Source organism: Erithacus rubecula (genome assembly GCF_903797595.1).
Source record: "Erithacus rubecula genome assembly, chromosome: 22".
NCBI lineage: Eukaryota > Metazoa > Chordata > Aves > Passeriformes > Muscicapidae > Erithacus > Erithacus rubecula.
In genome coordinates, this window is record NC_136674.1 from 6,181,214 (window position 1) to 6,206,624 (window position 25,411).

The window sequence follows — 25,411 nt, forward strand, 5'->3', positions numbered from 1 at the left end:
CAGATGAAACAGGCAATGACTGGCATGTATTTTGTTCTCAAAGAAAAATAATTGGGACTTTTGAGACTAGGCCTATATTTGGATGATTTTTTGGGGGATGAATTATAACGATGTGTGTTTTCACCTGTAGCAGTGGCTGCTCCACATAAGTAAATATTTAAGAATACAGCCAACTGCAGGGGGGGGGAGGTGGGATTTCACACAGGCAGAATGCAATTACTTGCCTGGAATTCAGCACAGGTACAAGAGTTAAAAATCATACTTAATGAAAGCTGCCATGGGATCTTTAATGACCCCGAGAGGTCAGACTTTTCATTTTACATCTTAGTGAGAAGGTAATAGTGCAATGCCAGCTCCTATTACACTTTTATATTGATTCAGTTCTTTATAGGAAGAAGAAACAACAAATGTCCAACACTTTTTACAGCCTGGGAGGGGTTTTCTGGTGGCTAGGGACCCTCAAAATCCCACGTGCTCAGTGCTTAGGGCTCACAACGTGAGAATTTCAGGGAGCCTTATCGGTAATCAAATATTGCTCTAAAACATCTCAGAGCACACTGAGGTACTGAGCACCAGGTATTAGAAATGACTTGGAATTCTTGACTTCAGACTAAGGAGAATTAGGGGATTTTCCATGTGTTTGTTTTAATGCCCTTGTGCACATTTCCAAATAATAACAAAAAAGGAAAAATGCTCTTGTGTCCATAATCTTTGCTTATAACAAAGTTAAGACTCTCCAGTCATGACAATGGTATTACTCAAATATTCCATGAATTCATTACATTAAGCATGAAATATTGAGTCTCAGCAACATTTGCTTCAGCTTTCAAGTTTTCTAAACTCGGGGCCCCATTCCTAATTCCAAGTGGCTGAAGCCAATCCCTGTAGAACAAGCCTTGCAATTCCTACCGCACAGGGAAACGAATACTTTGTGAGCTTAGTTTGGAAATACAAAAACATTTTCTATTGGCACATCCCCCTCTGGCTCTGCACCCGTGTAAGGAGCAGAGGGCACAATCACAACACTCTGAAACGAGAGAGAACCACTTCTTTACCTTTTCCCCAAAGATCCTTTGGCAGATGCCATTCTTTGCTAGCTTTTCCTTGACCTGCCGCGTTAGCTCTATCGTATCCACCTCCTGGTACATATAAATCTCATACTGCTCGGGAGTCAGTGGAGGAACCGAAGGTTTGGATGGCTTGGACAAGGACACGATAGGGGATGAAGGGAGGGGGCTATTCTGTGGTGTCTCACTGCGACTCGCCCCAGTCATGCTCAATTCAGAACTCTGCGAGTACGGAGATTCCGCGTTTGGCCACTCTTTCCAATACTCGGAAGAAGACGGTCCTTGGAGCTGGCTACGATCTGGCCTAGTCTGATTGCTGACCTTTTCTTTTCCACCACTGGCTTCCTCAACTTTTATATCTTCGGGAAGAGCTGCATTTCTTCTCTCATGCTGCACAGTATTCCACCAATGGTCCTTCCAAACACCACCACGTCCCAACTCATTTTTAACATGCCTCAACATACCCTGGGCAGAATCACTTATTCCATGAAGCTCTAAAACAGGTGCCTCCTGAGGCTCCTTTTTGAGCCCAGAGAGGTTCTGCAATGCAGAGATACTGGAATCAGTGACAGATGAATGTTTCTTCAGGGATATGGCCAAAGGAGAATAGCTGGAAACCGAAGACATTGCAGATGTAGACACTAGTTTGGGGGACAGGATAGAAATGTCAGCTTGAGACAGAGGTGGTGTTTTTAAGGCAGGTTCAAGGGCAGCCTGCTGTGCCTCCATTTCCCGTCGGGCTTGTTGCAGAATGGATCGAATTGCATCATCAGAATTGCCACTGCTAGAGGCAGAAGGCGGCTGAGCCGGCTCAGCTATGAAAAACAACCAAAAGACTAAATGCAACAGAGGAAAAGGCTTTATATTCAACACGTGCTACTGTAAACATTTCCCTGACAGGGAAAAAAAAAAAAAAAAAAAAAAAAAATCTGAAATACATTTCTGGATGGGAGGGAGGAGTTCTCACTAAGCAAAGATTGGCACTTTTCAAAATAAGGTAAGATTTCCAAAGTTCTTCACTGGGAAATTTTGAGAGTTGCCAAAGTGCTGGATGTTTGCACGCACAGACTCAGCTGCACAAGTCTGGGATCACTTGCCCTTCCATCATTGTAAAAATTTTCAAATAAATGCCTTTGAAAATCAAGCCATCACCTCTTCCTCCCCCACCCCCATGTGGTCAATAACATTTTATAGCTGCATTTACAAAGTTATTTAACCTTTCACTTCACTCTTTTCTCCACAAATGAATTTAACACGCACTCAGAACTGAACACAGCTGCATTCACCTGGACAGACTATAACAGTATAAATAAGGTGAGACCTTTTAACTTCAAAAACACAACACACAAATTACAACACAGGCAGAACTTTAGTAAGAGATGATCATCATTATTTCACTTGACAAACTAAATATGCTCCTGCTTCCTGTTTTCTCGTTCCATGGTCCCAACCACTAAAATAAACAGCTCTACCAGAGCCAGGCTGACACCTGGCCATCACCCTCTCCCTTATCCAAAGCTCTAGGATGGAGTCATGGGTGCTTTCAGCAGAGATAACCCCCAAATGTAGAATTCCAGAGGGGAACCAGGATTTGGGTGGCTGTGCTGCAGCAGCTGGGGGTGAGCAGAGACTGGAACGTGGGTGGGGAATTATCTCTGCAGAGCCAGGAGATTTTGCAATGGCATCTGCTTCTATTTCAGTCTCCACTCAGGTCCCCAGTGCTTGGAAACCAGTTCCTCTGAAAGCTGCTCTGCAGAGAACAGGGAAAGTGAAGCACCAGGTGGGAGCAGGGAACCCCACACTGCAAGGACTGGCCTCAAAGAGAAATAAGATTTGCAACACGCTGTGTATCACTTCAATAATACTAAGGCTAATCTGAATGGATTTCTGAATTTGCCTCCTTGCATTCCTTCCTGTCACACACTGTAAAATACATGAAAAGCTAAGAAATAGGAAAAAAAGACAGTGAGACTCTCTCTGCTGATTTATCTGCTGGTTTCACAGGGAGTTTTGAGGCCAAATTAATATTTGAAAGGAAGTCTGAGACTCTCAGATGAAACATGCTACTGAATAACATTCTTGCAGTTTCCTGCAGAAAGCCCATATTTTTCTCTATGTAATAATTTCCTGTATAGAGTCATGTTATTTAGATCATATATTAACTAGTGCTTTATACTCTGCCATGAGATTAACTTAGTTTTCATTTGAAAGACAACTATCCAAAACTCTAAATCAGTATTCACTTTAAAAAAATGAAACAGAAGTATTGCACAGTAATTTCTACTTCATCCCAACAGCAGTACTGGGAACTCTTAAAGCTGAGAGGGTTATGGACTAGACAGAAATGTTAATTACATGACAGGATACAAAGAGAAATTAGACTTATGTCAGGCTGAGGGACTTTTTGGGAAAGGGAATGTGTGTTTGGATTTGCCAGTTCATTCACTGAATACATTCTGTAACCAAAAATAAAGCAATCTAAGAGTCAGGCCTGAGTGTGCCTACATGAGTACAGGATGTACCATGGTGCTGGGACTGGTAATTGCTGCCTAGACTGTGACCTTCACCCCAACAAATCCATCCAGCCCCTCTCCCATGCAGCTGTGTCCCTGGGGCCTGAGTGAGACAGAAGGGAAGAGAAAGCAGGAGCCATTCCCTTTCCAAGGAGCAGACTGGGAGAAGAAAGGATTCTGTAGGTTGCCCTCAGTGACTCCTGCAGGTCTGGAGGGCAGCCAGGAGCTCAGAGCTCTGCACAGGGATAAAGGTGTTCAGAAATCCCACAGGGAGCAGGGCAGAGCAGAGACCCCACCACGCCAGGACACGTGCAACCTCAACCTCAGATGTCTCAGAGACAGAAACAACTCCACTAAGTAACAATAAAAATCTCCAAAAAACCTCTTCAAACCTACACCGAAGACTTTAAGAATATAATTAACTGACCAGAAAGCTCATGGCACTTGTTTTAATTAAATTCTGCAGTAAAAGCAGTCAGAGACAAAATGAGCCTGTACCTGTTTTCTGTACTTGCAGCTCCCTTTTGGCTTGTTCAAGAATGGATTTGATGGCTTCATCAGAGCCAGACTCTGTGGTTCGGATTCGTGTGGTTATGTTACCTGGGGATGAAAACACAACTAATGACACCAGGAAAACTCTTTTCTGGCTGTTTTTGTAACACAAAGACACACTGTATATGGTACACGGCCAGCACAACCTGAGGACAACTTAACAGGACTTTTACCAACAGTTAAACCACACAAAAAATGTACTTAACATAATAAAAGCAAAATATCCTTGTTGTGCCTGTCTCTAGTTGCTCTGGAATGGTGAGAACATCAGAGGAAGAACTAGATGATCATATATTCCTTTTCTAATATATAGATCTATTATTTATCCTTTTCTTTTGGGTTGGTTTGTTTTTTTTTGTTTTTTTTTTTGGAGGGGGAGAAGAAACAGAAGGGAAAAGAACTGGAGGGGAAAGGAAGAAAGCTAAAAACATAAGCCCAGGAATTAACTTAAAAATGGCATCAGCTGCTAGGCAAAGTAGGATGAGTATACATTCAGCCCAAAACAGAATTAAAAAGTAACTAGATAAAAATAATTTTTAACTTTCTAGAGGTTAATACATTAAGAGAAAGAGTCATTTAAACACAGATACCATTTGAAGTACTCTCCAGCTAAGAGCTATTACTTGGTTGTTTGGTTTTGCTTTGTTTTTTTTGTTTTGCTTTTTAACCTCTAAGGGGAAGAAAAGGAGGGAAAACAGTAAGTGCTACTGCACTTAACTGCATTTTCCACTATGAGATTATTGTTTGTAAGCAAGTGAGGTAATTTGTGACTGGAGTCAAAATAACTACAGACTTTTGGTGTACCTGTTTTTTGTTTTTTCTTCTTGCTGGTCTTACTAAAAGAAAAATTCCACAACTAATCTATAACAAAAATGTGCAGATTTCCTCTTCAGTGAGAATTTATGGATCTTTTTCATATATAATAATGAACTGAGCATCACATTAATTTAGCAGTGTATTAAAGTGGAATTTGTCAGCATAAGCCCCATGAGAAGAAGTCAATCTAGAGCAGAAGCAGTATGCAAGTGATGTTATAACTGTGTAACTTTCTCCCTCCAAAACCATAAAAATAGCAAAGAGAGCATTTCAATAGATCCAATGACTTTATAAAGCCACTTCTATCACTCCTCTCTCTTTATCTGGGTATGCAGGGAGGGTGGGAGTGCAAGAACTATCCAAACAGGGTTATGTTAGTACAGCAGCAGCAGAATTAGAAAAAGCAAAGTGTTCATCTAACCCATGGTTTGTTTTATACTTACTGTCTGTTTTTCTATCAGATTCCAGGCCAGAATCAAACTGCACAGTTTTAAGGAAACACACAGCTAAAGCACACTCCACTTCCTAGGGATTGACTGCAAAGAAAAACACCTGCCTGTGACGTACCTTCAGACCCATTTCTTCGTTTCGGTACTTCCTGAAATAGTCTGTTCAGGTTCTGGCCTGGATTCTCTGTTGAAAAACAAGTTTGGTAAGAACAAAACAATCAGGGGATGGTTGCTCTGACATCACAGGCTGTGTGACATGAGGAGCTGGCAGCCTGGCCCTGAGCTCTCCTGGCCCCTCGGGCCCCTGAGCAGGAGGAACTGGCTACTTGGGAAGAAGCAAGGCTGGCTGATTTGTTAATAAAGATTACAGCTATGTTCGGAAAGGAGATTAGACAGATATAAATAAATGTCTAGAGATACCAAAAATGAAGAGGTTAAAGATGGGCAGATAATCCCCTCAAGTACAATCATCAAAAGGAAGAACAGATTATAAATCTGATAGTGTGTGCTTCCAATTAAACAAAATCTAGAAAACCCTGCCTGTCCTTTCCAATATTTCTTGACTGTAAACAACTTACTTTTCAGTTTCTCTAAATGTAAATCTCAGCCTTAAGATGAATCACAATGAAATGCATGTTACTTCTTAAAATCGCTGCCTTAAATATGCAAAGCTGCTTTAAACTGGGATTGTGTTTTAATTACTCATCTCATGCATCACCTACCCTATTTTGTCAGAACACTTTGGGGAAAAAACATAATCACACAAGACACAACAAAAGCCTGGTCTCAGTAAACAACCTCAAATAAAAATCCCCCAAGTGTTTCTGAGGGCTGATACCCCGAGTAGTGCTGACCCTTTTCTCTCCATGCTTAGCTGTGGCACGGAGGGGTTGGCAAAGTGAGGGCTGTGAGTGTCCCTGCTGCTCACTCCTGCTGACAGGCACCAGCCAGTGGCTAAAAAAGCATGAGCAGAGATACGAACCTGCCTGAGTGCTGCAAAGCAGGGCTGCAGAGCTGAACTGGCTGCACCTGGCACCTGAGCTGGCTGAGAGCAGCAGCAGCACACGAACGGCCCCAGATGGAGAAGCTCCATGTTTGGAATGTTTGGAACTAAGAGGAGCAGGGGGCTGGGAGCTCTTACCTCTCTGTCTGCCCTGGATGCTGCGAAGAGCCAGGATGTTCTGCTCGTCCGACAGGAACTGCTTCATCTTATGAAATGGCTCCTTGCCTCTCACAGTCAGTTTATTCCATGGCTTTGGCCGGGCCAGGATCTCACTCACAGACCCTTGAGACAGTCCCAACACATAATGTCCAAATATCCGCTGTCCAATATTGTGCTTGATCAACTGCTCTTTCACCTGACGTGCAATTTCGGCCGTGTCTATCTCCTCTCCTTCAGAGATGCTCCCAGCACTTTCTGACTGGCTGGGAGATGGGGCCATGCCATTTACATCCGGGCTTTGTTGTAATGGACTTTGGGAAGATATGGAGTTTGTGCTGTATGGACCTGTTGGAAAAATCATGCTTGTGCTTCCTGCTTCCTGCATTGCCTTGGAGTAGAAGGACTGCATTAGCTGTCGCTGGAGGAGAGAGTTTAGTGCAAATTTTCCTGTGGAGGCCAGGGGTAAGCTGGGGCTCGCCAGGGATGAGCTGAAAAAGTCTTGACTTAAACCCGTTGGTGAGAACTGGTGTGTACCATTAGTATTGGAAGCCTGCTCCCCCGCGTTGCGGAGCAACTGGGAAGGAGGGGAGGCCGGCAAGGTTGCAGGACGCTGACTCTCAGGCTGGTCTTTCCCTTTTCTCCTGGCTGACCCTACAAGGAAGGTCAAACATAATGCATTATGGGGGGTCAAAGAGGGAAAAACCAAGATAAAAAAATGCAAAGTTTGCCCCGCAAAGGGAAAAAGTGCAGGTTGACACGGGCCAATGGAGTGGCGGTGGGAGTTTTGGTTTTGTTTGTTTTTGGTTTGTTTTCATTTGTTGGGTTATTTTTTTTTTTTTCAATTTTTATTTGTAATTTTTTTTTTTCCATGATTGAAAATTTTTAAGCCAAACAAGGCCCCCAAAACAAACAACATGCATTTCATGTTTGCACCTTTCTTGTATGTTGCAGCCTGGAGAATTCCCCCTTACAGACATTAACACTAGAACAGTTACATGAAGTGCAGTGATACAGTTAAATAAATGCAGTTACAGATAGCAAGTCTCTCTGTTGTCTCTCATTCAAGATATGACTCATTGGACCTGACTGAACCCAAATGCAGCAAACATTTACATTTTGGAACAAACCAATTTGAATAAAGGAATAACCATTAGGTGGATGCACCAAGATCACTCAGTTAAAAGTCATAAAACGCTTCAGAATTCGGTAATCCCAGGGCCAGTGGCAACTTTTAACTTTCTTCCAGCTGCAAAAACCATCATTCAAGAATCTGGAAATTCCATGACTTGCCATTTAAAAAATGTGCACACAAGATGTAAAAACCCACATAAGGAAAGCCAAACAGCAAACACACTTCGCTGGGAAGAAAGGATTTTGCTTTCCCAAGCTGACCTGCTGGTGGTATATCCAAGTGTATCAGACAGGAAGACTGTGTTCTACATGCAAGCATTTTGCATAACACTGTGTGTGGGGGAAAGAGATGGATTTGTTCCCAAAACAGAAGACAACCTCAAACACTGGTACAGCCTGTAATGCCTCTTAACCTTAATAAACTCTCCAACTTTTACTTCATTATCCAGCCTACAAAACTACAGAAATCCAACATTACTCAGTGTTCCTGTTGCTTCTTAATCCTCCTGCCATGCATTAGCTCAGACACTCAGCTCTCACTCAGCCCTCCCTCCCATCACAGGACAGCAGAGGCACCAGAAGAGCCAGAATCTGGCAGGACCTACCGCTCAGGTCGCTGTTGGTGATGCGCAGCGTGGCGTTCTCCGACTGCAGCGAGCGGTTCTTCTCCAGCAGCAGCACCTCCAGAGGCTTGGATGCATCCTGAAGGAAACCAAACGGGGAGGTTTGTTTCTCAAAGTGATGAGAATCTCACTCAGGCACAAAAGATGGATTTCAGAGGGGAAAAAAAACCCCAAAAACCAAGTGTTTGACTGGTCTCTGAAGGCAGCGAGGGAATTCGCTGGGCACAGATCAGCAGGAGTCACTCCATGGAAGAGACTCACTGTTTAATTTTCATTGTAAATCATTCATCAATTCTGCATTATTTTGAGATGTGTAACGGAACCTTTTCTTAATCCTACTTATTTTTAAATGGTCCTGGCACGCTTTCAGTTTAAAAGCTGTAGACATCTTTTAATCTGATTAAAACAGGAGTTAAGATTATATTATTCCTTCTAGGTCAACTGACCCAAGCTAAGCATTTCCTTGACGTGCTGCATTTCAGCAGAAACAGTTTGTCCAAAATAACATTAGTCAGAGAAATCTGCTATTTACTCTCCCCAAAATATCTAACCTTTGATCATTAAAAAACCCATTGAAAATTAATCCCAGGATATCGATATTCAGTTTGGATTTCAAAAACAGGAATTTAATTCATAACCTTTAAACTGAAGTAAGATTAATTTGCTGGAACAGCAGAGCTTTCTCAGTACTCCAAGGTTTGTTTTCTTTTGTGAAAACAAATTTTCAAGGCTAACAAATACTTAAAGATGCTGAAGTCCTTGCACAGTGTGCTGCTCATACACCAACTTCAGTATCTTTAAATGACTCAACTTCACAACATTCTGGTTTATCCACTCCAGCACAGCTGAAACGTCACTTTGTCCTTGACCACTAAAATGAAATTAGCAAGCAAAAAAAAAAAAAAAAGTCCAGTTCAGCTTTTTACATAAGAAAACATCAGGAAAAACAAGGATGGACCCAGAAGCCTCAACATTGACAGGAAACTGTTAACACCAAGGAATTGCAAGACAAAATTTTTGTTAATCAACTGAGCTACTGAATAAGTAAGAAAACAAAAGTAAGTTCAGTACCTGTGCACCAGAGCTTTCAGATGGTGCAAACTCCATGGATTTCAATATACTGTGGAAGGCAGAAAAAATAAATTATTTTCTATTTCTCCTTTTCATAACAACTCCACTAATGAGAATTAGCATTATCATGTCCTGTTCTCCAGCAACACCACAAGTGATGACAACTTTCCTTGCAGTAACACAATCTCCTAATGAATATAGAATAACTCCTCAAACCACTTATTGGATAAGAAAATTTTCTCGAGCATCATCTAATCATTCCATATGCAATCCCACCAGGCCAGTTTAAAGCGTAAATTTAAAGGTTAATAAGGATATAACATTTTCAGCTGTCAGAAATGATATAAATTTATCTGTGAAGCTGGAAGGGAATGAGGAAGTTGTAGCAAAGCAAAAAAAACAGGGGAATCACCACCACAGTACAGCACTTTACAGAATATACACCAGCTCACCAGCAAGGAAAATAGGCACAAATAATCTTCCCAACCAAAGCACTACAGGCTAAAAGGCAGTTTTTCATTTTAATAACCCCCTCGTTCTATGGCAAAGGGAAGACAAAATGGCCCAATATTTCTTAAGAAATATGAAAGATCCAAATATTTATAAGTACATTAGGAGAAGAATCTGATAGTCTCACTGTCAATATTTTATACAAACAGTGAGTGGTCAGAGGATGTCTCCCTTTCAGTTACAGCTGTCTGGCAAACCAGAATCTTACAGGAATCCAGACTTATTACTGTGCTTTGTTGGATAATTTTTTTTAAATCAGCCTGCTGCAGGCAGGACATGAACTTCCTCAGACTGAAGCAATAAATGATTTCAGCTTCTTACTGTACAAAGACAACATTCATTTGGTGAAGAAAAGCACATAAACACATATAGATGGTGTTTATACAGCATTTGTCATGTATAAAGCGCCAGGAACTCTGTGAGCTGGAACAATCTGTTTAATCATGTATTAAACTGTATTAAAAGTTGTGGATCATGTATTAAAGGTTTTGGAATTGCCCCTGGATCTCTGGAAGTGTCCAAGGCCAGGCTGGAGGGAGCTTGGAGTAACCTGGGACAGTGAAGGTGCCCCTGCCCATGGCTGGGGGTGGGGCTGGATGAGCTTTAAGGTTCCTTCCAGCCCAAAACATTCTGTGATTCCATGAAATGTGGAAACTGAGAGAAAAAAAAAGGCAGAAGTCCAGTATTATGACACAGGAACTAGGTCTGGATGCCATGAGGAGTTGGCCAGGCACCCATTAACTGCCTGAAGCTGTTCCTGGATTAATCCAGAGTCAGACATGCATTAAGTGCCCCTCTGGAAATCAGGTCTCTAGGGGATTCAAGATCATTCAAAGTCATAGCAAACTCAAGGGAAAAAAAGTTATTCTGAGAAAGAGATATCTCTTACATCTGTGCTTACTCATTGCACACAGAGTTAATTCTGACAGGCATCCCTAAAACACAGTAATTAATGAAACCACACATTTCTGGCAATCACTTCCATTGCATGGCATCACTCAGTGCCATCTCTTGCCTGGCTGTAGGGTAGAGCCATCACCCCACACTCAGCACATAAAGTGGTATTGGGCAGAACAGCTCAGCCATGTGCAAAAACAACTCCTTAGTGCTATCAGTGGAATTGTGCCAGTCAAGGGGGGAGGATATGGATTAATGGCTCAAGTTCTTAGGGACCCTGACATCCCTTTGACACACAGGAGTGTGACTCAGGTGGCAAATCCCCAAAAGCCAGTACTGAACAGCCAGGCTGAACAGCAAATTATCACCTGGCAAACATCCCATGGGAAATCCCATTTCAGTTCAGAGCAGTTGTGACCCCCACTTACCACACGTGGGTTGCCATGTGGAGCAATCCAGCAGCATTCCAAACACCTTCCTTCCTCCTGGATGAGGCTAAACCAGAAAAAGCTGCTCTCTCCCAAAAGGAGCAGACATGAGTGGTGCCCTGACCAGAACCAGGCTGACAATGGTCACAAGCACAAACCTGTTTATGGTTATATTTGGTTCTCCACACCAAAAATCTGCCTCTAAAGTCCCAATCCTGTCATTTCTCCCCTAGCACAGGTTGGTGCATTTTGGTTCTGAGCAGCTGCTGCCAGCTGGGACCTTCAGGAAGGATCCTGAGTTTTGCAGCAGCTGCATTTCCAGCAAGATTGGTGCAGGCAATGTGTATTCAAACCCTGCCTGGAAACCCACTGACCTCTGCCTACCTGAAGGGGATTCTTTGCTAACTGAATTAACTTCCTGACAATTTCACAGGTAATTTCCTATACAGTTGAAACACAAAATATACTAAAAATCAAGCTGATGGCACCTCTAATTGACCTAAGAGGAATATCCATTCCAGCAGGTTCATTTTAAAAAGAATGTAAAAGTTAAACATGTCAAAAATGACTCTCCAAATGTGTCACAAAAGGCACATTCTCCTCAGGAGTATGAGGAAGCACAACGTTTCTTCTTTGGATTCCAGGAATATCTTTGCCCATGAGATCTTGACTCAATCTGTGGCTCAAGATCAGTTAGTTACCTGCTTTTTAAAGGAATGATCTTGTGACTTGAATCTGCACATCTGAGAAGACTTGAAAGATCTGACTGTAAAGCAAAGTGTGCATTGGGACAGCTCCACTTTCTGTTGGTCTGATCCCGACTGCAAAGGCAGCAGGGTCAGCACTGTCCTGCTACTGGAGAGGGAGCTGAAAGCACACACAGAGCTCTCAGATCTCAAAAACAGGTTTAGAAGCCACTGGGCACAAAAGCTAAGTTAAGAATCCTTCCATCCCAGATCTTGATGTGATCCTAAGTTCCTTCAGAGTTAGAAGTTGGCTGATATTGAGACCCCTCAGCCCAGAATGACTCCAACATCCCAGGAAAGATTAAGGAAAATACACCAGTGCCACAACACCTAAACAATTAATTTTGTTCCTGCCTTACTGACAAGACCTCTTTTCTCTTGGTGCAAATGAGCAGTTCATTTCTGTCAGTGTTTCAGGGCACAAGGCAGGTGCAGCAGGATTTAGTGTGAGGGCTCCAGATTTACAGCAACAGACTTCTCCCAGTCTCATTTACTGCAAGTCTCACTTGAGACCAGAATGTCACTGCCAGGAGATGCACATTTAGCCTCCAGCACACCTTTTGGATCAGATGGAGCATGGCAGTGCTGTGAAGCAGCTGCTTGGAGGATGCAGCATTGCAAACATCCTCAGTGCTCTCTCAGAGGATCTCAACCCTCAGACCATCCCACAGGATGGTGATGGACCCCAGGGCCCTTACAAGCCAGCTACTAATCCACACATTAGGGACATAAAAGCTGGAAGAGCTGGGAAAACAGGGTTAATCTACTGGCACCTAACCAGGGCCACTTCCAGGAGTCTCCCATTTATTTCAGTGCAGGCTCATACTGAGCAGAAGCACCATATGAAGCCTCCTGTGTCACAGCATCTACCTTTCCATCCCTGTCCTCATCTAAGTCAGTGTTGAGAAAAAAAAAAAAATTGGTATTATCACCAGGAATACAGAGTTTATATTAAAAGTACAAGTGCAAAGTAAGCTTAAATGAGTATATTCAATGAGTAGATTGGGTTCTTGGCACCTTAAGTCTGACTTTAAAGTCCTGGTCCAGTTGTATTACACTTTTGCATTAAACCAGGTAGGATTCAAAACCCATTTGTTGTTTCAGCACATTTACATTTAATATCTAATGCAAGAAGCTGGAAGGTTGTGGCCTTGTTCCCATTCACTGCTTTACATATGAGGACATAAAGTGGCAAAATCTGAAGCTGTTCCCTTAACTCAGGAAAGGACATGGATGTATTTACCCTTAATCACTAAATGATGATGCTATTTTGAGCCCAGGTAATAATCAGGTAAAATGAACAAAGAAATGGCCAATTGATTTAATTTAAGTGAAAATTATACCCCTACATCAGGGTGTGTTGCAGCTGGTGGTGAACCAGAACCTCAACCAGCGTGGCTTGAATAAATCAGCACCAGGGGCTGGGCATTTGTGGGGCTTGCAAATCCAAATCTGCTTTCCATATTCTCCAGGGACGTGTAAACAAAAGCACATGACTACCAGCCTCATCTGAAATACCTCATTAAACCAGGGAATGGGTTATTTCAACCTTTTTAAAACACACACAGAAATGCCAGAATGATGAAAGAAGAGATGGGAGTTTCTCGCAGTTATTTAAACCTTGACACTAAACATATTTCCAGTCAGAAAAGTTCTCTTCTGAACCTGTCAGCTTATCTTGTTATAGTTTAAAATGAAGCTCTTTTAAGTCTCTTAAGAAAATCCCTTGAAATAGGAAGAGGCTGTTTGTGGCTTTAGTTTAAAACCACATTATATTAGCAAAAATATACAGTGAAATAAGCCCAGCATTAAACTGGTAAATGCTGAACACTGGCTGGCAGGAGCACAGAAAAGGTATCATGGCCAAAGTCTCTGCATGACATTTTTGGTCCACATTACCCTCAGCTGTTGGCTGGAGATTTTTAGAGTCGTCCACCTAAAGCAACACAGATTTGAAACCTTCTTCCCTTTGTGGACAATAGTTTTAGTGGCTTTTCTTCGTGGACACATGTTTTATTTCCTATTGTGATCCTCTGCTGCAACAAAAAGGAGCACTCCCAGATACAGCAGTTCCACTGGTTCTGGATGCAATTTCTGCCAATATTCCCAATTTCCTCGTCTTTGTGGTTTTGACTGAATTCGTTATTGTTCCAAGAACACAGATTTGTGGCTTCATTTAACAAGCACTGTTCAACCAGAGTTTGTGAAAAAATTATGTAAGCATTTAACACTTACTTTAATTCTTTCTTAACCTCTTCATAATCAGCCTGTCCTTTCAGTTTTTCTTCCAGTTGCTTTAAAAGAGAGAACATGGATTTAATTATTTACATTGTTTTTTTTTTTCTGCAGGCTTTGAAAATCATCTTCAAATTATTCCATATATACAGCAGCGCACAAGTGAGGGTTAATGACTCATACCTAATTTACATATATTAGAAAACAAACTATAACCAATTAAACATAAACACAATTATACCTCGCTCATCCTTTGTTTACAGAGTGCCAAGCATGACAGAATTCAGTGGGTCCCAATTTGGCTGTTTGCAATGTCACTGTCATGTTCAGGGAAGAGATGGGGGATTGAAGGTATTTAAAAAATGGGGCAGCTGAAATTTTCAGGGAGATTGAGTAAACAAGCAGGATGCTTTGGCACATACTGTAGTCTTAATAGGACAGTTCTTGATAACCTTATCTACATGATGAAAAGAACAGACTGAAGAAGCTGTTGTTGACTGGAAAGCCTTAGGCTTGGAGGCCAAACCAAAGAGCTGCAGCAGGAGGTTTGCCAGGCATCCCTGATGGTCACACAGCAGCCAGGGAGCACTGAGCCACCCCAGCAGCTCCTGCTCTGCCCCACCCAGGGTGGCCTCAATGGCTTCTCCTGGCTGTGAGGATGCCCCAAAGGCTGAACCAAACCCCCTGCCACAATCCAGAACGCAATGCCACACACTTGGACCTTACCCAGCTCCCAACAAAGTGCTCATCACTACGGGGGAAATGCTTCAGGAGGCCTAAAACATAGTGATACATAATTGATGCCGTTATCTTGCTTGCAGAAGCCACATTCATTTCAATATTTTCTTTGCTTACTGCAGGCACACCTGATCTAAGCAAAGAACAGAACTTACTGGCTTGCAACTTCCATGGATAAATGCAGGCTAACTCTGCTTCAGTTCATTTTTGCTGTTAAAATTGGCACAGAATCCCAAAGGTCATGGGAAACAGAAATAACACAAGGACGTATCACCTCAAAGACAGAGAATCTACTTTGAAAAGGAAAGGAATATATGACATGAAAAAGAAAAATAGGACTTTATGTCCAGGAGAGGCTGCCTTCAGGGGAGAAGGGAATTCAAGATCCTACACCCACTCTGGGGCTGCTTGCTGGATGCAGGAGGAGGGCAGGAGAGGGTTGCTGGCAACTTGGATAATTTTAGCACAGATGTTTAAAATGCAGCCCCACACAGCTGTGCAGCAGCCCAGCTATGGGCATGGAGGCAGGGCTGGGGCAGGCCAACAAACAGGATTGGGAACCTGTTCCCCATAAACCACCATCTCAGAGCTGTACAAACCCCAAAATGATGCAGCACAGCACCCACAGGACACAAACCAGGGTTTGAGTCATCTCAGTAATTTAAATGAGGCTTCTTCAGAAGCATAGTGGGGTTTTGTGGGACCTACAGCTATTTTACTTTGTTTTAAAAGATTTCCTTGTGCAGGTCTCACACTGCTGGCATCTCTGCCTTGCCATCAGCAGGGATGTTAAGGAGCAGTGACAAAGTGGACACCCAGGTTATCAATACACAGCCTCCCAAGGTCCTGTTCCTGCTGTCTGACACCACAGCCCAGCATCCTCACCACTGCAGAGGAGAGGAATCTCCTGGCAGGAGCAGCCAGGCCCTGCTCCACAAGCAGCCCTTAATGAATCCCAGGAACTGCTGCTCAGTGTGGAATTTGCACTCTCTGGGACACTGATGAAACCAGTGGCCTCTTAAAAAGGTCTCATGTTCCAGTGTCTTTTGTCATCAGTGCTTGTGCAGTCATTCTGGTTGTGTTAAAAAGAAAAATAAAGTGTCTGTTTTAGCTACAAAGATTTTATTTTTTTCATCTGGAATAAATACAGGGTAAGCTTTAGTGTTTTTTTCTGGGGTGTCCTGCTTACCAAATTCCAGTTATTGTCTGGAACTACAGGAAGCATTGACTTTGTTTTAGATAGCAGACACAGTGCTTCAGGTGTTTTGACATAATTAGGAAAGTCCTGGTTGATGTGACCAAGAAAATCCTACAAATATTAAAGATGTTGGAAGTTTTGATAATTTACAACACATGTTGAAATCTCATTATGGGAATGTACTACATAGTCCCAGGACCTGAGTCTCACATTTTGAGGAGGGTCAGCTACAACAGGCTATGAGTTCAAGCAGCTTTTCAAGCTGCAGCTCAACACTGAGTAAAACACAGTGACTTCAACAAGGCATCCAGGTAGAATTTTTAATACTTCAGGTCAGGCTGGAGAGGGATCTGTAAATGGAACCAGTGAGCCAGAGAGCCCTTGGTACTGGGAGGAGACTCAGCATCACAGCTGAGTATTCCAAGTGCTCACAGGCAAAGGGAGGACCTGCCAAACCCAAGATATCCTTATGCTCTCCTTGGTCTTGTCACTTTGCCCTTCTGTCTCTGTTTGGTGCCCTACAAATCCACTGCAATTCACCCTTTCCTTACTTCTGTGACTTGTAACATTTTGGGTCTAGAGCACAGGAGCTTTTACAGCAGGAATAACTGGCAATTGATACCAGTTCTCAGTATAAAAAGGACCAGAAGAAATTTATAATAAACAATACCCTAACAATATGTTAGTTACCTATGCAAGGGTATGCTAAGAAAACAGCCTTTTGTAGAAACAGATATAAACCACAAAAAAGCTAATTACTCTCATTTTAATGCAACCAGTATTAAATGTAATTCTGTGCAGGGAAGTACTATGCCCTGGTAGAGTATTTCTGGAAAATTTAGGTACAAAACACAGGTAGAATAAGAAAGAAAAGAAGGAGAAATTGACAAAATGCAGCTGTTTTGGACTCTCAGGTACTTGTGTGCTGCTACAGCAGTATGACAACCAGCAATATTTTACTTTGGATTGTATAAAAAACACACACATCCATCATTCCCAAGTACCTAATATAGAGATTGTTGCCATGGAAAATCTGCACCTAAACATCCACTTTACTAAACAATATAAACTAACAACTGAGGATGCAGTGCCTGTGTAGAAACAGAGCATTTAGGCACTTGGCATCTTCCCAGTCAATGACTGTTTTAAAATGTATTAGTATGGTAATTGTCTGCAAGAACCCTGTAAAATGTACAGAACACAGGATAACAAAGGTTCAAGCTGTGAGACAATCTGGAGGAACTAATATCTTGCACTAAATATCAACCTGGTTAATTCAGACAAAATATATTCCAACACAGAGAAATGCAGAAGCCACAGGGCAGAAGGAATGGACTGGTGGCTGTTCTGCACATTAAATATACAAATAACCCATGTTGAAGAATCATCTTGCATCTGTGGTGTGAATGAACCCATGTCAGAGCATGCAGAGACTGGGTCCCTCCTCATGTTATTTAGAAAATACAATCACTACTGTATTAACTGAAGTGGCATAGGTAAATAGCAGGGGCTGTATTGAGGGGCTTAAAACATTTAAATAGCCATTAGATTAACATTCACTTTAGTTCACTTTAGAGTGATCAACTCACATTACTGAATTTTATCTGGGTAGCAGGGATGTTCTAGCACCCAGCCACAAAGGGTTAATACAATTAGAGTGAGAAAAGTCTTGTTACTAGAGGACATGTTTTGATTATTAGATCAGATGAAGATAAAGAAGCAATAATTTTGAAAGTATTTCTGTATTGTTTCATTAAGTCATAGAGTATTAAACAATTCCCCCAAGATACAGGTTGAGAACATTGCTTTAATTTGTGAAGCTGTGAGTTGTTTTTTGTGGAGGCAGCCATTAAAATCTCTGTTATTTCAGAAGAAATTCCTCCATAATCAAACAGGAGATCAGCACATCATCACTGAGATCTGGTGCTTTGTACAACATGTGCCAGGCACAGGCTTTCCCAGCACTTTGGGGTGAAAGTAAGTATTTGGAAATATTTCTATAGTTGCAACAAATAAGGTTAAAGAGGGTTGAAATGACTAAAACTTTATCAATAGAGGCACTACATCAGACACTATCAACAGAAAGCTAAATACAGAGCATTAGCCAGGCAAGGCTATGAGAAAATGGAAGGAGATTACTGAAATGGAAATCAAAGACTTGCTCTGTCATTTCTATGATCCTACTCCCTTTGAAGTTAATGGCTAAACTAATACTGACCTCACCAAGAACATGCTTTATTCCAAGAAAATCTGTCAAGTGCAAGGACTCAAGATATTTTCTATCAGGCTTTATGAAAAAGTAAAATTAAAAAAATCCCCTGAACATGGGTGTAGCCAGCAGAATGTGTCCCTCAAAACCAGGGCAGCTCCTTTCTCCCTCAAAAAAAGTGATGCCCACATGGTGACAAGTAGGCAGAGACTGATACTGTCAAAGGAGTTACATAATAGGTGCCCTTTGCTCCAGTGATTTTTCATAAAAGTTCTGCAAAACTGCCTTGAAACATGCAGAAAACACTGCCTGCAACACTTCAGCTTTCATTCCCAACTCCATGTGAATTATGCTCCACCACAGCAAAACCAGTAACTGCTAAAAAATGTCAGAATTAGAGCAATTTGTAAGAGTTTCAATTGAACATTAAATCATTCTGATAGAGCAGAGCTGCCCACGCCACAGTCAGAGCTGAGTGGGAACTATCAGCCTCCTGCTCTCAGAAAACTCTCAGACTATCAAACCTGCAGAAGTACCAAGTCTTTAATGGAATAGATAAATTTATCTTGTTTACACTTTGGAGCTCATAGATGGTGGAACAATGAAGGAGATGGGAGTTACAGGAAACTGATTCATACCCCACGTCAGGAAACATTTCTCATGCTCACTCAGAGATCAGAACTGTGTGGGCTCAGCACAGGGAAAGTGAAACTGCCCAAGAGAGGTAAAAGGGTCATTCAGAGAATTCTGAGCTGTTCTTTCTGGTTCTAGTGCAGTGCTGCTCATATGCAAATGAGTATAGGGCCAGACTCCTAATTATGAATGGGAATTATTGTGCAGCAAATACACAGTTAAAAAATAATTAAATGGTTATTGAAGCTAAAAGCCTTCTCCATGTCCTGATTTTACTTGTTTCTATGCCCTAAATGATACACTTCCCATTTCCAGTGGAGAGAACTGGAGGGGGTAGCAGAGAAATGGAAAGATAAACCAATTTTTTGCAAATCTTCAATATGTATAACTGGAATGGGAATTAAAAGTTTGAAAATATAAGAGGGATTTTCTGTGCCTTTTTCAGTTCAGCTGTGTCACTACATATCCATGGTCAATGTATTGGTGTGATGTTAATGCTAAAGGTATCCTTGTTCTGCAAAAACAATTCAGAACAGTAAGGATTTGGCCATTTAGAAGTTTGAAAAGAAAACAATAGATCCAGGGGAGTGGAATGGAATGGGTTTGAACTCAAATCATTCTGTGATTCCATGAATGCCACAGAAACCAGAATTCAGCCACACCCTGAAGAAACCAATGGCTCGGGAAACTCACACCAGCAAACCCCAACATCATCATCATCCCTGAGCCATCCTTGGGGCAGAACTGAGCCTTACTTTGAGTGTGCTGTTCTTGGCTGTCAGCTGCTGCTCCAGCTGGGAGATTTGGCTGCTGGAGTTCTCCCTCAGCTTGGTGAGGCTGCCCTGGAGCCTCTGCACATCCTCCACGAGCTGGGCGATCTCGCGCTCCTTGGCTGCCAGCTCCACTTCCAGGCTGGAGCGAGTCAGCACCTCGATGGCCTGCTCCTGCAGGGAAAACAGGGTTAGACCCCAACAAAAAAGGAAAGGCAACAAAGCTAAATTCAGGCTAGCTCAGCAAGGAGCAGAGGGAATAAATTTCCTTATTTCGTAAGTGCACTGGAAAGATGCAGCCGTGAAAGTCAAAGGATTCTATTTAGATCTATTTATTATTAATAGCCCAAATGCTTTGACAACTATGAAAATCTGTGCTTACAAAATACTAATCAGATAAAATATTCTGAAGTAATGGAGCAGAATTTCTTAATCAGGAAAGGCAGAGCCATGTGCCTGTGGCTCTCTGCGTGCACACTGCACGTTTCAGGCAAAATTGTCAAAAATTGCCCCAAACTGCTACTTCCAATGAACTTGCTCCTTGCATGAAAATTGTTCATGCTAACATTATTGCAAGCATCCCTCCATGAGGAAGAAGAGAGATGTGACAGCTCTAAGACAAGGCTATTCTTGCTTTGGTCACCACTTTCAGAAGTCCCCTTTCTTCCTTCTTCTAGTTTCCCACAGCTGTAAAATCTGTCCTCGAGTCTGGAACTTCCTCTCTGGACTGACTTCCTGGGAGAACAGGGAATCAGAGAGGACAGAAAGGTCCAGAAGAAGGCAGATTCATTCAGAAAAGATAATAGAGACTAATTGCACCATCTCTGTCTCCCTTTGTGCTGGGAGATTAGAGCTGTGGTGCATCTGGGAGCTCTGAGCCTTCTCCATGGAGAATGTGAGGAAAGCCTTGTGCTCAGGCAGCCCAAGGAGGGGCACACATTCCATGAGACAGCCCAAAATGCATCTCACAAAGGTTAATGGCTGCTCCTCATAAGCACCAGTGAAGGAGGAGAGAATCCATTCAGCAAGAGGGAGATGAAGAAGGTGAGCACTAAACCAAAGATCTGTGGTGAAAGAGCTGAGAATTCACCCCAGCGACACCCTGACAGCTGAAGATGACACTGCAGCAGATTGAAATATGCTCCATACCCTATTTTCTGGGAATACAGGAACAATAAAATCCCCTTTTCCATCTCTTCTAAACATTCAGCTTGATTCTCAGTGACTACACCCTGCTGCACTCACAGAAAGCTGCATGTACGAACAGCAGTTAACAACACTCTCCTATTACACTGAATTATACTTTTAACTTGAAAAAACCTCTAATTTGCTTGCATGAAACATCACAAGTTGTATAATCATCTGCTGCTTGTGCCTATTGAGACTAGAACGTAGAGTCTGAAATAAGATAGATAATGATCATTTTCATCCTGCAGTAGTTGTCATATTAAATATAAATGAAGTGCAGGAGTACTATTAAATACAAGAAAGACCTAATGTTAAAATAATGATAAGACTAGGACACGAGATAGGAAGAGGCAGGTAATTCAGAGTTACAAGTGATATTCAGGCTTTTTATTTTTTGTTTTGCAGCCTACTTGTCTATCTTTTGACTTCTCTGAGAAAATACTGGGTTGTATTAATAGACAACCAAACAGATCTGGAGGACTTATGCTTTGTTACTCCTTCTCTGCAAATGATTTTTAAAGGCAGCCATGTGTTCCTCTGCTATCAGTGTCAAGCACGTATAAGGCTTGCAAGGAAAAAAAAAAGCAATGATTTCTTTTGTTTCTTAAATCTGCTGCTTAGAAGTAGACTAAATTTCACTTAATTGCATATTTACATTTAAATACTCCTATTTCTCCTTTAGCAAACAAGAATCAAAATAATCTGGCTGCTCATCTGTGATACCTGCTCACCCAGGGCCAGCTGGAGCCCTGGAACAACCCCCTGTGCCTGCAGGTCCCATCAGCAGCCTTGGCTTTACTCAGAACCACACAGAGGAGGCAACAAGCTGGAGCACAGGCTATCCTCTCAATTTTCCAAGGATTTATAGGTGTAATTCTCAGTTTAGACACAGCCAGTGCAAACTGGAGTGGTACTAAATTTGTTTTCAGTTTCTCTGACAGCCCAGACACGGAGTGAGGAGAGGCAGAGTGGGCAGGGAGCTCTGGTGCCCTTGGGATGGAGCCCACACCCGAGGGTGCCACAGGCAGGCAGTGCTGATGGCACCAAGGCTCTCTTGCTGTCTCTATTCCCATTGCTGCTGCTGTCAGCCATGTGAGATGATTTCTGAGAGTTGTGCTGTCCACCTGGAGTAGGGAGTGATGGATCACCACAGAGCCAAGTGACCTCTGTCCTTCCCGTGCTCTCCTCCAGCCAGCAGCCCCCTCAGGAGCTGAACCCCACCACAATCCCCAAGGAACATCATTCCCTTTTAGTTAAAATATGACTTCAAACAGCTGTTTTTATAGCTGTGGGCATAAACTGAAGGAGCTGTACTGTAGGAATGTCAGAAACCTGTAAGAGTCAGTAAATATTTTCTCTCACCACATCAGGTGCCTTCTGGATCTGTGTAGCAAGTTGGAGAGATTTGTTAGCTGATGAGAGCTGCTCCCTTAAGGTCTCTGCCTCTCTCTGAGCCACCTCTGCCCTCTGAAGGAAATGAAAAGGGGTGAAAAGAGAAAGTACATTCAGTTTAACAACTGACAATTATTACAAGAACATTCATCAATTCATGCCTGACTGAATATAATTGATTTTCCTAAACACTCAACCTAATAAATGTTAGAAAAAAACATAGAATGTGATGGATTTTTATTTTAAACAGTACAAGGAAGAAATAATTGAGCGATTATGACAGTAATTTAACGCTAGGAGCAAGGAATCCCCTGCTGATACTAATGCTGCGGCCCACTGAATTTCCCAGACTGAATAAATACAAGTGGAAATGGAGTCTTTTTATTCAATTTCTTTCTATTCTCACAGACCAAGCAGATTTTATTGCGAGGCTCCTCATGGGAATAATTCTCACGGGTAAATGCTGAATTAAAAGATATTCTGACCACTCTCTCAAACACACATACAATGTTGTGGGCTGTCTTTCTGCAGTAATTATTCCCTAAAACATGAATTGTTAGATTCTGTTCTTTCAGCAGGTCTATTTATTCAACAATATTTAACCCTAAAGTGACAATTTTGCACAGCTCAGTTACCAGCTGCTGAGGATTTACGCAATAGCTGATAAGCCTCTGACTTGGCCACTGGTCAAAATTCCCATCTAAATATTGAATAATAATAGAAAGGAGAAAGGCAAAATGATGAGGAAAAATTGTCTGTACGAGAGGTTGGATAGAGACAGATGGATCAGTAACTTCAGGCAATAAATAGCAGCAAAGTCCTTTTCATAACTGTCTGTAAGCTTCTGTTAGAAATGGAACAAAACCTGGTTCTTTTACAATATACACTCCTCCTGGCAAGACAGTCTTCTCTCTTTTTAGAAAAATGTATTTTATTGTTATAAAACCACACTGCTTCCCTCCTTGAGTAATCACTGCTTTTTGCCTGGGCTACTCCATGCAAATCATGCTGTGCTTTTTGAAAACAGACAAAAATAATTTTCTATCTCCACTTCCAAGACTGAACACCAATTCTGCCAAATCCATCAGCTGCCACCAGTGAAGGTCAAAACTTTTCTTGATCAGCAGCTGGATCCCCTCCTTTATGGAATGATAAATTCCCACTGCCATTTCTGAGCCACCCAAACTGCCACAGACTCCTTGCTAATCCTTTGGAAAACCTAGGTCATCTAAAATAGTGAATACAGAACATAGAACAAATATAAAGCCTGGAGTGAATATAAAATTATAGTGAATACAGAAGTCATAGCAAATATACAATTTATAGTAATACAAAACCTAAAATGAATGCAACACCTATAGCAAATATAAAATCTATAGAAAATAGAAATCTTACAGTGAATATAAGCCCTACAGCCCTGTGTGTGTGGTCTCTGACTTCCTCACCAGTCAAAGCAGACTCTGCATGTTTAATCAATGAGTAAACTAACAGCAATCAAATACTAAACGCATCATCTGCGCTATTTGCTCACAACATTGTATTAAATGATTTTGCATAGGTTCTACAGCTGTAATTAAAATGGGATTGTAAAAAGTACAGTGACGTGGCTCCAATAATCAGAGCAGGGGACACAACCTATTGTGTGCTTGGAAAATGTGGAAACAGCAGTGAAAAAGGCACAAAAAGAGGGATTTATGTTGTTTATGTGGCTGGATGATATTAGGATAAATACTGAGCTAACAACACACATTGAGATAAATTATTTTCTGGTACTTTATTAGATGTGCAGCTACATATATTGATCTAATAACTGCAGAACAACTCCAGCAAAGCAGGACAAGTTACTACACTGTGGCACTTGCTCTTCCATCTACTGCTGTATAAGTAATGGGTTTTGCAGCCTTGAGCAATTCTGCTGATGGCTTCCATTCAGTGCAGCATTGTTTGGAGAATCTATTCAGCTCGCATGCGAGCAAACCACAGAGGATATTGCTAATAGGTGGTACATCTGCATATACAGTGAGCTGTCAGCTGCCCTTTCTGCACAGCCTCCCCAGCCAATTCCCAACACCTGTTGTGATCCTTAGAATAATACCAGACAAGATTTCATACTAGGCATTGTTAAAAATACATCAGCACAAACTCTGGGCAATTCTATTTGGGAAATACTGGTCAATTTTCCTCCTTTTCTTTTTCCCCCTCTGACAGAATGGAAGCTTTTTAGAGCCAGAATTACAGATGTGCTCAGTGTCTGGAAAGCACTTTTGGGTGCTATTGCAATATAAATTATAAAAGACACACAAAACCCTGTTAAAAGAATGGTAGTTTCAAATTTGAGCACTTACAAGTTTGGAAAAGCCAAGCCCGAGGCTGGTGCTCAGCCACCCTGTGTGATGCTCAGGAGGGGGATGGCACCACACAGGACCTTCTGTGGCTTTTCCAGTGAGATTTTCCCAATTTCCCTGCTCCACCCAGCTCTGAGAGGAACATGGCTTGGTGAGTTTGTCCCCTTGCTCCCTGTGTGACCCCTGCACTTCATTTGCTCCCGGCTAATCCCACTCTCCTCCGCCACGGCATTAATCCCCTCCTCACGGGAGCTGTGCTGCACCACCACAAGTGCTTCAGGACATGCCTGCCCTGCCACAAGCCCTGTTGGGAGCAGTTTGGGTTCCTGGAGCCCTGGCACACCTCCCTGCCCTGGCTGGAGGCTCCCAGCCTGGCAGGAGCTGCCCCTGCTTGCTCCTGAGCCGAGACCCTGCACAGTGGCTGCAGTGCTGCTCCCCTGCCAGACCCTCTGGGCTTGCCTCTTCCACTGCCAACCCTCTCTGCTTGTCACTCTGTCCCCTTCCTAATTCATTCTGGCTGCTGGAAGCACCATTGCTGTCTTCTGTGTGCTCCACAGTGCCTTCAGCTCCAGGCAGGCAAACCCCAGCTCGCACCTCACACGACCTAATGAACATCCACAAACTTCCAGAATGAGCCTTACCCCCACGATTTCCTCCTTCCTCTTCTCCTCCTTCCTCTTCTCCTCGTTGCTTCTTCTCCAAATATCCTCACAAAAAGTCCTTCAAGAGTCCCTGTGC

At 42.3% G+C, this 25,411-nt stretch overlaps 1 protein-coding gene across 8 annotated transcripts in view; it reads right to left on the minus strand.

Annotated features, from left to right (window-relative positions):
- CUX1 (cut like homeobox 1) overlaps positions 1–25,411 on the minus strand; it is a 265,273-nt gene that overhangs the window by 64,666 nt on the left and 175,196 nt on the right. For 3 of the 8 annotated variants that reach the window (XM_079325218.1, XM_079325216.1, XM_079325217.1), the window contains exons 10-18: positions 22,299–22,403; positions 19,734–19,922; positions 14,201–14,259; positions 9,385–9,433; positions 8,296–8,392; positions 6,539–7,210; positions 5,516–5,581; positions 4,079–4,180; positions 1,056–1,882 (exon numbers count right to left, since the gene is read on the minus strand). In XM_079325218.1, the coding sequence (XP_079181344.1) occupies positions 1,056–1,882; positions 4,079–4,180; positions 5,516–5,581; positions 6,539–7,210; positions 8,296–8,392; positions 9,385–9,433; positions 14,201–14,259; positions 19,734–19,922; positions 22,299–22,403 (2,166 nt within the window). The remainder of the gene's footprint in view (positions 1–1,055; positions 1,883–4,078; positions 4,181–5,515; positions 5,582–6,538; positions 7,211–8,295; positions 8,393–9,384; positions 9,434–14,200; positions 14,260–19,733; positions 19,923–22,298; positions 22,404–25,411) is intronic. The other 5 variants (XM_079325220.1, XM_079325219.1, XM_079325221.1 and 2 more) reach the window with 5 other exon arrangements.